This window comes from Thunnus maccoyii, chromosome 7 (genome assembly GCF_910596095.1).
Source record: "Thunnus maccoyii chromosome 7, fThuMac1.1, whole genome shotgun sequence".
Taxonomy (NCBI): domain Eukaryota; kingdom Metazoa; phylum Chordata; class Actinopteri; order Scombriformes; family Scombridae; genus Thunnus; species Thunnus maccoyii.
This window is the reverse complement of record NC_056539.1, coordinates 24,685,018-24,696,373: the sequence shown is the minus strand read 5'-3', so window position 1 is coordinate 24,696,373 and position 11,356 is coordinate 24,685,018. Positions and strand designations below refer to the sequence as shown.

The following is an 11,356-nucleotide window of genomic DNA, read 5'->3' as shown; positions in this document are numbered from 1 at the left end:
GTGGCAAAACCCCTGTAGGATGGGCTGGATGAAGAGACTAATCAGTGTAATGAAGTACGACAGATGTCTGTGTTACTAAAGACTATCACTCTCAATACACTTCCATACACACATGCTCACACCCTGTGGCTCTATATGACAACTTTCTCCTACACAGGCAGATTTTTCATCAACAGGCCAAGACCTACAAGCACTGTGGCTGCCATAATACATGAAAGCTAATGGTTATAAGACTGGTGGGCTGATGTATTATATTGGCAATGTTTTGAGGCAATGGAAATTGAATACCGCTGTCAATGGAAATTGACATGGTTAGTTCGAAATTTCAATAAAGGTGGTGGTGAGCATAATTTTTCCCCTGACATTTTCCCCATGGCTTTGGAGGGAAAGCATTTTACAATTTGCCAAAAAAAACTATACCTGGACATCCTCCAGATGTACAGACACAGAGCTAACAAGGCTTTAAAACATCCATGCAATCATCAATATCACGAAAGAATACCGTTAGTCATCATTTTTGGAGAAAGTGCTCTGATATGATTTCCTGAAAATGTTGTATGTTTACTGTATGTGTCTATCACACACAGACAGACGGACCCTACAAAGAGACATTCAGTGGCGTGATCTGTAGTCATTGGAGGCCTCTGTAGAGCTGAAGAGATGCTTTTCACTGGGAACACTCACTCAGGGTGCCAGCGAGAAGCTGACTAAGAGCGGAAATACAGACGCAGTCCACAGTGATGAAGTGGCTTAGAAAGGCAGAGGGTTTTCAGATGCAAGCACTAATTGAATATAGAAGTCTGTCTCGGGGGAATGAGGGGGAGGGAGTAAAAGTAGAAAGAGGGCTGTCTGTATTAAAAACCAATAGCCTAAAAGCACGATTAAAGATATGAAATGAACTTTTCTTCATTTTGGGGTGGGTAACAATATATACTGAATCATCAGATCCATCCATTCTTAGCAATGGATCTGTTACACACAGATAGTGAGGGTGTAACAAAGGTATTAATGGCTGAGGGAGGCTCAGCTCAGAGGGAGGAGATGGGAAGGTATAAAGTCTGGATTAATGAGGCTTTCCTCTGATCCTATGATCCTTTGTATTCAGTGTCACATCTCATGAGGGGCCCCGAATTTCCCAGTCATGCTCCTGTCAGTGTAAATGTAATGTCTATGCAGAGATGGGATTTGAAATATTTTGATGCTTGATTGCTACGTGGTTTCTGTCATTGCTCTCTTTATTAATCCGCATCAAAATGACACAATACTGTTCACAGTTTAACATGAGACCTTTCCATTTTCCTCCCTGACTGTCTGTATGTTGTTCTTCATCAGTGATACATTGGCTATGCTTTGTGTCAGAAATTGAGACAGAAACCAAAACAATTAAGTAGGTTAACAGGGGGTTAGTTTGAAAAAGAACCTTATGAGTATGTGGGACATATATCCTAATCCCACTTTACAGGGGAGTACTACTGAGGCTACAAGGATTATTAAGAGTCAACATCTCCTCCATAATATATTTGTTTTGTTGTTTACCTGCTGGAATGTAAAATCTATCCTCTAAATTGGAGCATTTATGAGCAAAATGCTGTCGAATGTATGTCTTTGGTTTGGAGGGTGCATAGCCACACAAGCAAGCATCTGTAATCATTGTTACCATGCAATCAGCCTGGTATCCATGATGACCACCATGGCAACGGTTGTCGAGAGGAGAACATTTTCAGATTTCTGCACACCCACATTGGTACAAGTAGAAAGAGCTGCCCACAAAGAGGCAAAACTGCAGTACAAAAAAAATACACAAATTCTGCAACATACTGATTGCATCTGTATCAGGGGCAGCAGAGGTGGTTCTGCACTGTTCAACCTGACTGACTGAGGTATTTGTGTGTGGGTTGTTCTGCTCATATTTGTGTGGGTTTCTACAAGGTGATCCTGTTTCCTCCTACACCAAAAGTTATTAAAGTTTGGTTTGGGAATACACTTGTAATTGTCTTTGACCTGAGTGCCCTGTGGACTGCTTGTCCACTGCTGCTAGCTGTGTGTCCCTGCTGGTTTTTGCTCCTGCCTAACTACTGTTGTTTCAGATGCTGACACTCCCATCTGTCCTTCAGTAACCCCTGTAGAAGTACGCGCTATTCCCTGTCACCTGACTGTCCCCGCCCTCCTACACACCCCATTACCCCAGTAGTATCTATACCGGCCCATTTTCACCCTTGCCAGATCGTCTTTTGGGCTTCCTGCCACAGCTGTCCAGCCACTACTCTTGTCTGTTTTTCCTGCCTGATTTGACTCCTTGCTTGCCTTTTTGGACTTTGGCCCCTTGTTGCTCGCTCCCAGTCTGCCCAGTTTGCATTATCAGCTTTTTGCCTTCCCTTATTTTGACTTCTTGCCTGTTTTCTCTATCATAATTAAAACTCAACATTTTACCTTATCTGCTTTGCCTCTGAGTCATGCTCTTGGGTCCAAGTGTCTGTTTATTGAGCCTTGACAACACTATTTATTTATGGTATCCATTCTTTAAAAGTTGATAAGCTATTCAAGAAATAAACTTAACTGTTTTATACTAACAGGAAATTATGTAATACTTGTGCTGTTGCATGGCAATCGAACTATGACTTTAGAATAACATTGTCAATAACTGTAAATTAAATGAGCGAAAAGACAGAAAAATGTTTTTTTGTGTGTTATTTTTTGACGTGTTTAATTATTCTCCAGCTGTAAACCACTCCTCCATAGTCTCCATCAGACTTGGAACAATTTGAAAAACTTCCATTGACTTTTAAATTGACCTTCAGTTCCCTCAGGAGCTCATGTTTTTGAGCCTATTTTTATACTGGTCTTGTTATGTCTAAATTGTTCGTACTATAACCCAACTCTATTATTGTTACATCTTTCTGCAAATTTTTTGTAATTGCTTTACTCCCACATACAGCTACTATTACACCCCAGCTGTCAGAAGAGGGCTGATCTCTCTTTGAAACTGCTCTCCATAAATCCCTTAAGTGCTTGTTTTTGTGCAGTTTTTCCTTGTCTTCATAACTTGGTTGGGAAACACTTTTGACGTGGACCCATAAAGTCCAACGAGACACTGAATGTAATGTTGGACTAACCGCACTCAACACCCTCTTCCTTTTTGCTCTACTGTCGGTCCGGTTTATTATAATACAAGTTTACCCTCTGGTGGAAGAGTATGGGGCTTGTATGCAAAAGCATTAACAGAAGTGTGCTTATCATGTGTGCATCTGGTTTTCTAACAAAGTATTTTGACTTGCAGGATAACAAGGATTCACAGTCAATGTTTGCTTTTGTTCATCTATTTGCAGAGTATCTAAATATCTGCTCTAGGTGTTTACATGTTCTGTAAACAAACAGCTGCCTGTTTTTGTTTTAATAATGTATTCATTTTGTCTAAGTTATGTTGAGTTTCTGTAATACTGAAAAGTCATTTAATGTAGTTGCATGAAACGGAAAAAATATTTTTCGAAGCAACTGAGTTTCCTTCATATTTCCCAAGTCCCTCTGAGCCTGATGGTTCACATTCTTCTGTTGGCTACAGCTGACACAGCCTAATGCAAACAAAAACTCCAAAACAAAGGCTTCAAAACATTTTTTTTTTTTTCACAAAACTCAAGACATAAATGATATTATCCTGTCAGAAAGGACCTTAAAGAATGTAAGTTGCTACTTCTGTTTGAGAGCTAAATATGTAAAAAGAAGAGAGTAAAGCCAAGACAACTATGAAGTGTTGCACTCTCCTTTTTCAAAAAGGAGAATCAATGGAGATAATGACTAAGATTGCATGTATTTAAACACACTGTAAATGTTATGAATGAGACTAAAAAGGGTGCCCTCATACAAAAAGTGTGTTGGAATAACAGTTAAACCTTACATTGCATTTCACTCCCTAGTCACTCCCAAGCCTAACCTGTTCAACCTGTCTGCACCAGGATGACAAGACTGGGTGGCTGAATTATGTAGCAGTAGACTGAACTGTAGGCTGAGGAGGACAAGGTATTTTCTTGTGTAGGTTTTTCTGTCAAAACATGTAAAAGGAGTATTTTTTTAATTGTATTTCTTATAGTTTCTTGTCCTTTTTTGGATTACAAGGTGTGGAGGAGGAAGAGCAGGAGGCCATGGAAGCAGACAGCACAGAGGACATTGAGTCTCTCATGGAGGACATGGACTACATCCCCGGTCACTTTCACCTGGACCTCAACCTCAACTGTGATCCCGTCGGACCTGTAAAGCTCAGACACAGAGACACTTATCTTAAACAGGAGAGCCTACACAGTGAGCTAGAGGCCGAGGTTGGATATTTACAGTATGCTGTCCGCAATCTTCTGGGTCTGTTGGCTTTTCATCTCGATCAGCTGGACACAGCTGAGGAAATATTCAGGTGACTATACTTTGTTGTTTTTAAGGCAGAATATTCAGAATATTCACTTGGCAAGTCAGATCTCTAAGATCTAGTGGTGGAAGAAGTATTCATGAGTAAATTAAGTAAATGTACCAATTAATGTAAAAACTACTCATATAATACGTTATAGTTAAAGGTCCTGATTTTAAAATCCTTCTTAAATCAATGTACAGAATCAGCAAAATATGCTTTAAGTATCAAAAGTTAAAGTATTCATGCAGAAAAATGCGCCTGACTGATATATTGTTATGTAAGGCATTATTAGATTATTAACACAGATGCACAGTAGCAGCATTTTACTGTTCCAGCTGGTCAAGGTGGAGCTTGTTTAACAACTTTATGTTGTTAGTTTAAGTTGTATGGTTCCCAGCCTGGGGGTCAGCCTCCTCTAAAGGGTCACAAGATAAATTTGATGTGTGTATAAAAGAAGATGAAAACAGAATTTCTCTTTCCCTTTGCTTTTGTTGTGAAATCTTGGATAGTTGGATTTCCTCTGAAACTCCAACAGTTGATTACTCACCATGTGAGAAGTTTGGAGATGAAATGTCTCCTCAGTACAGCTGCTAACTAAACGTCTGAAACATGACAAGGTTACCCAACAAGACACTGCTTTTTTTGTAAGCAGTCACAATGCGTGATGCTTATCATATGTTTTTCTTATGCAAAATCTTCTGAAAACAGATGTCAGATAAAAGTAGAGGAGTACAAATAAATTCCATCTGAAATTAAGTGGAGTAGAAGTATAAAGTAGTATAAAATAGAAATTCAAGTCAAGTAAAGAGTAAAGAAATACACTCAAGTAATCTTCAAAAATATACTAAAGTACAGAGTAAATGTACACAGCTCAGATAATAGTTACAGGTAGAATTTTAACCATAATGTATATGTTTTTATACATCCTCTTTGCTGCTGTGACACTTCATGTTTTATCTTATTAACTCTTCCTGATATGAACTTTCCTGATTGCTGAGGTCAGTGGAAATACTGCACAAAGAAACCAGTCAACAAAAGTGTACAGCCATGCTAACAGCTTTGTGAGACTGTACTCTGGCACAGTGGTGCTTTGGGCTAAATGCTAACGTCAGCATGCAAACATGTGCTAATAATAAGCATTATACAAATACAAACTAGAGCTGAGTGTCTCACAGAGGCTGAAGTTTTACAAGTATTTAGTCATACACCAAATTATTGGATAGACAGCACAATATTAAATGTCAATCTCCAACATGATTCATCCTGAGGAGGACATGAATGTGTGTACCAAATTTCATGGCAATCCATCCAATAGTTGTAAGATATTTCATTAAAAGCCACCAGTTGTCAGTAGGCTTCATCCTCTGAGGACCAAGTCTTTACAAAAAATTTCATTTCTATGCAGTAATTGTTAAGAAATTTCAGTCTGGACCAGAGTGGTGAACAAACCAACTAACACACTGACATTGCCATTCATAGAGCTACGCCACTAGCATAGCTAAAAATGTTGTATGTATTTTAATATATTTTTGACAAGATGAGAATGACATACATCATGGAATATTTTTGAATTACTTCCAACATTCAAGCCCTTGATAGGGGGATCTTTTTCTAACCCCCCTCTCTTTTTATGTATCTTGGCCTTTTAGAAGCATTTGTAAAGAAGACCCTGGGAACCTCAATGCCTGGGCCAACCTCGGCTACGTGTATGACAAGCTGGGGAGAGAGCTGGATGCAGGGGAGTGTGTGGAGAAAGTGTCCCACCTCATGGGCTTAGATGCTGGAGAGGCCTCGCAGGAAGAAACCAGGCTGCTGGCAGCCCGCTGCTTGGCTGAGCAGGCCTACGTTTACCCCTATGATGTGGAGCTGGAAAGTGAGGACGACTTGAGAGAGAGACTGACAGCAGCACTAACATTGTACAACAAAGCCCTGGACTACGGTGGTCAACTGGTGAGATGGCAACATGTACAAAACACTCAGAATAAAGTTGTAAATGTCTGTTCAATTGCTAAAAAGTAGAGTGTTATTAGGAGCATTGAAACAATCCATCCAATTATGGATAATGAGGCCACCACTCTATGATGCATAACTTTCCAGCATTTCTTCAGTTTGGTATTTCAATCATGCAGAACAAATCTTTGAATTCATTGCAGCTCTATGACTCATTTTATCTGCAAAGTTATAAGGGAGTTAGAGGGTGTGGCTACAATTAGAAGATTTATAAATATTAAAATGAACGTAACGTTCCCTCAAAATCTAGTTGAGCCCATTTCATTTTCATGGCCCAGAACTATAAATTTGACTCAGGGCCTTAAACCTATTATTCTTTATTCTAGATAAGCATTGCAACAGTGCTGCTGGGCAAGATCCTAAAAACATAGATATGTATTTCTGCACAATAAATATAATTTTACTCCTAATAACCTAAGACATAATGTTGTTTTTCAGATACCAAAAGAGGAAAAAAGGAGCTGGTACTTTAAAATGGCAATCATTTATATAAGGTAAATAACTAGCATCAAACATTTTTGACAAATCATTCCTGCGTTGTTTCTTGTTTGCCAAGTCACTCTCTTCTTGCAGACTGGATGACATAGTTAAGACCAAAGAGGACTCTGAATACTCCAGACTCTCTCACTACAATAAGGGGCTGAGGCTTCTCAGAGAAACACTTGAATCTGAGAAAACACAGCACAAAGGTAAACACAGTATATTTTTTATATGAATACACCTGCTCAGCTGTGTATTTGGAGGCATTACGTGTAAAATACTTGCATTCAAAATCGTACTTAAGTAAAGTTACAGAAGTGTTATCATAAAAATGTATGAAATGTGAAAGTGCTCATGCAGAATGGCTGCTGTCCGAATGTTTATTACTATTCAAGTATTAACATGTAAGCAGAATTTATATTAACATTTCAGCCAGTTGAGGTGGAGCTAATTTTTACTACTTTATATGCTGTTGGGTAGTTTGATCTATGCATTACTTATAAGCACATCACATGTTTTGTATGTATAATCTGAATCGGCAAAGTAACTATTAAATATAGATGTCAGATAAGTGTAGTGGTGTATAAACATAAAGTTGCATAACAGGGAAATATTCAAGTAAAGAACAAGTACCCAAAAAACCACCACCACTGGATTTAGGTTCTGAAATCTACTGAAATGGACCAAGAGGCCTTAATTAATTAGACTACTGTTGGGAACAATTTGAATGAAGATGTCATTATATAATTTTCCATGAAGAAGGAGACAACAATAGTTGCTTTAAAAATTCTGACTCTGATCTCTATTCTTAGCTCTCGCCTGGTGTTATGTTGGTATCATGTTGGAGAGGAAGGACGAGTTCACCACTGTACCCATGTCTATACATGACTGTGGCTACTCCGCCTCTGAACCTCTATCCTGCTATGGAACTGTAAGTTAACCCCCACATTTACATCTCTCACCGAATGTCAGGCAAGCTATGAGAAAAATTAGTCTGGACTTTTTTACATAGACGATTTGCAGTAGAAGCAGCAGCAGCCCTATTGCATTGAAACATGATTTTCTACAATAGCTTCCACTTTATATGCATCACCATAACATAGTGTTATACAATGTCTGTGTCCTCAGGCCATAAAATTGGCCAGTGATGATGCATTCATCCTGAACCTTCTGGCCAGGATGTTCTTTCTACTGGGCAAATATGAGATGGCTACGGGGATCTGCAACATGGCTCTCAATGTGCTGCCAGACCCGGAGCTCAACTGGAAGGCCTACTGCACCCGCGCCAAGGTACTGCAGCCAGAGTACATCACATCAGTGCCAGAACCAAGCTAATAAACCTCAGTCAATTACCATGTGAAGTCTGTTTAATGCTATTAGTACTTACATTAATTTAAATTGGCTGAAATATGCACATAATTAACACATTCTGGCCTTTAGATCTAATCTAATTTGCACTAGTGTGAACTGTAAATGGTTATATTTGTGTGCAATATGTATCTTTAAATGGTAATAATGAAATTTAATACTGCAAACAGCTGAATAATAATATGCATACAGTTGATGAAATAAGATAATAAAATAAGGTCAGTAAAATAGTGTTTCTTTTAGATCAATATGATACTGTACGCCAGGGACCTGGAGAAGGCAAAACATGGTGATGGTGGAATCCCAGACCGGCAGAAGCTTACTGAGGCCAGAAAAGACCTGGACAAGGTCCTGACTGTACGTCCATGTCTGAGGACTCACCTGGAGATGGCACAGGTAAAGGCACAAACTGCAATAAATGAGAAAAATGATGGGTTTCCACAGCAGCAATGTTTTCAGATGTGTTCTCATTTAGGTGTACTACTACATGGGTGTGGATGCACTCCAGGAGAGCCTTCTGGTGGATGAGGGAGCAGTAAACAGCGCCTTGGTGAGTCTGTCCCAGGCCATACAGTTTGAGCTCGGTGACACTTTGCCAGACCTCCATGTGCTCAAAGGACGCTGCCTCCTGCTGAAGGGTGAGGAGCAAAATGCCGCAGATTGCTTCAAATGTGCCGTGGAGTTAGAGAGACCAGGGAGTACAGACACTACAGCCCTGCGCTGCCTCCTACAGGCCCTGCTGGCTCTGTTTGTGCAGGGAGGCCCTGACCCCAACCCTGCCATCACCCAGCTAGAGCTGTGGGTGAAAAAGGCAGAGGAGAGGTATCCTGAGGACATAGTGAAGGCTGAGCTTAGGTGCCTTTACAGGACACACACAGCAGAGGTCACAGAGTTATCTAGGGCTCTGATCAGGACCGGACGACTGGATCTAGTGAAGAGGCTACTGCAAACTGTGGCACCTAAACAAACGGCTAAGAAGAGAACAAGGGTTATGTCTATACCCTTTACATGATGCAAAAATGTGACTTTTATAGACATACAGTCACATCACCAGATATGCAGTGGTTAATAAACTTCTTGACAGCATTTCACAAATTGAAATGAGTAGCAGAAGTGCACTGTAATCAAGCTGTTTTTACTGTAACGCAGTATGATTTTTTGAACTGTGACTCTTCTATTATTTATTTTTTTTCTTGATGAACAGTTCTTGGAAAGGTAGGAACTACAGAATAGCCTACAGTTACAATGTTACAGCACAATCAGGGGTATGCTGCTTTTTAGTTTACCCAAATATGTTCATAGCTGTTCAAATCTGGGAGTTCACCTAATCACTGAACTGAGAAGAGAATGGTTGGTAGGGTGTATTCATTGAAACAGTTGTGGTCAGGACAAATAACTGCCACAGTAGGAGGAAGCTGTCAAAGGAGTAGTTTCCTGCAAAGGTAGTCTTATTTATGCTTTTATTTAAATCAAGTCACAATACCTCTGCTTGAGTGGATATTTATTTATTATACTCTACCACTGATGACCAGCAGATGGGGGTATACACTGTTAAGATGTTGTTCTTTAATATACACCATTAAGATGCAAGTTTTGTTCTGTTTCATTTTTTTTTTGTCTTGTTTTGGGGTTTTTTTGTGCAAAAATGATTCAATCACAAGCCTTTAGGAGCTTCAGTGTAACTTTGAGAGAAACATATTTAAAGTGATTGTGAATAAAATACATATGTGTTTGAATAATGTATTATTATCTGTGCTGTTGATCTGCAGATGTGTGACAAATCTATGAAAAAGGGGGGTCACAGAATGGTTTGATGAGTATGAAAATAATGTGAATCGTACGCCATCGGCTTCACAGCCACAAGATATGATTTAGTCAAATAAAGAGGGTATCTTCCACAGTTACAGTCTTTTTAGTAAAACATTCAAATAAACTTTTAAATACATTTTTGCATGGATGGAGGACTGTGGATTTTGTCTCCATCACTTACATTGAAAGAGTGTTATGAAGAGATGTCTTAAAGGATTAAATTTCATCATATCGCTAGCCGCAAACAACATCCTCTGCAAATATGCCTAAAAACATCCTTTAATTGTTTCACCATTTGTATAACATTTCTATAATATGCTTACAAGAACTTATTAAAACTTTATTTAATGAGGTAATCCTGTTGAGATTGAGATCTCTTGGTCAAGAGAGACCTGAAAACAAGAAACAACCTCAATCTAAAAAAAATGAATAAAAACAACCAACAACCTTTTGTATAAAAACCTTAAAATATATTAAAATATATTGTATACATTTTTAACAATATTAAAATTTCTAAAATATTACTTAAGTAGCCCGACTAACTCACATTACAGATGGCCATGGGCAACTCTAACATAGATAACAAGAGATTCTCTCACATCCTGAGTAAGAAGATAGTGAGGGGGCATTATCCTGGGACATTATTGCACCAGTTTATCACGATAGATTTGGAAGACAATGAGGTACCCTCATGCCCTGATGAAATCACTCTGCATTTTATATGTTAAAAGAAATAGAACCAATTCATTATAAAAAAAAACACTTGTATTTCAAACTATTTGTTCTCACACTGTGCATACTTTCAAGGATTTTCTCATTAACATGCAAATTACTGTTCCAAAATCTAATTGGATCATCGTCTGCAGCCAATGGTGTTACAGCCTTCAACAGAGTGGTGCTCTGGCTGCTTTGACTGTATGGAGGACAAACTTTCTTGTAAGAATCACCATCATCATCTTAAGTAAAATGTATTCAGTATTTTTGGATAGCCTGTAAAAAAGACCACATTTTTCATACTTATATGTGTTTCTTTAGCTATCACGTCACTTAGAGAATGAACTCTTTATGTGTGTCTATTAATACTTATAACTGCATGTTTTTCAGGTTGTCACAGTTCCTGCCTCAGTCCTGTGTCTCCCTACAGGTTGCCACTTTCTCTCTCCCTCTCTCTTCTTGTGTGTGTGATTGCGTGAGTGGAGACAGGTGTGCTGGAGTCAGAGCAGAGCACCGCCAGCTGCAACTAGTTCAATAATCAAGACCTCTACACAGCCCTGCCAGATTGTAGTCTTTGCTCAA

At 39.0% G+C, this 11,356-nt stretch overlaps 1 protein-coding gene across 1 annotated transcript; it reads left to right on the top strand.

The window, feature by feature from the left end:
- Positions 1 to 3,930: 3,930 nt before the first annotated feature.
- On the top strand, positions 3,931 to 9,796 carry ttc22 (tetratricopeptide repeat domain 22). Its single transcript, XM_042417515.1, has 9 exons — positions 3,931 to 4,014; positions 4,111 to 4,399; positions 6,043 to 6,343; positions 6,842 to 6,897; positions 6,977 to 7,092; positions 7,696 to 7,814; positions 8,012 to 8,173; positions 8,495 to 8,647; positions 8,727 to 9,796. The coding sequence occupies exons 2-9, from the start codon at positions 4,137 to 4,139 to the stop codon at positions 9,261 to 9,263; spliced, it is 1,707 nt and encodes a 568-aa protein (XP_042273449.1). The 5' UTR covers positions 3,931 to 4,014; positions 4,111 to 4,136; the 3' UTR covers positions 9,264 to 9,796.
- Positions 9,797 to 11,356: the final 1,560 nt, after the last annotated feature.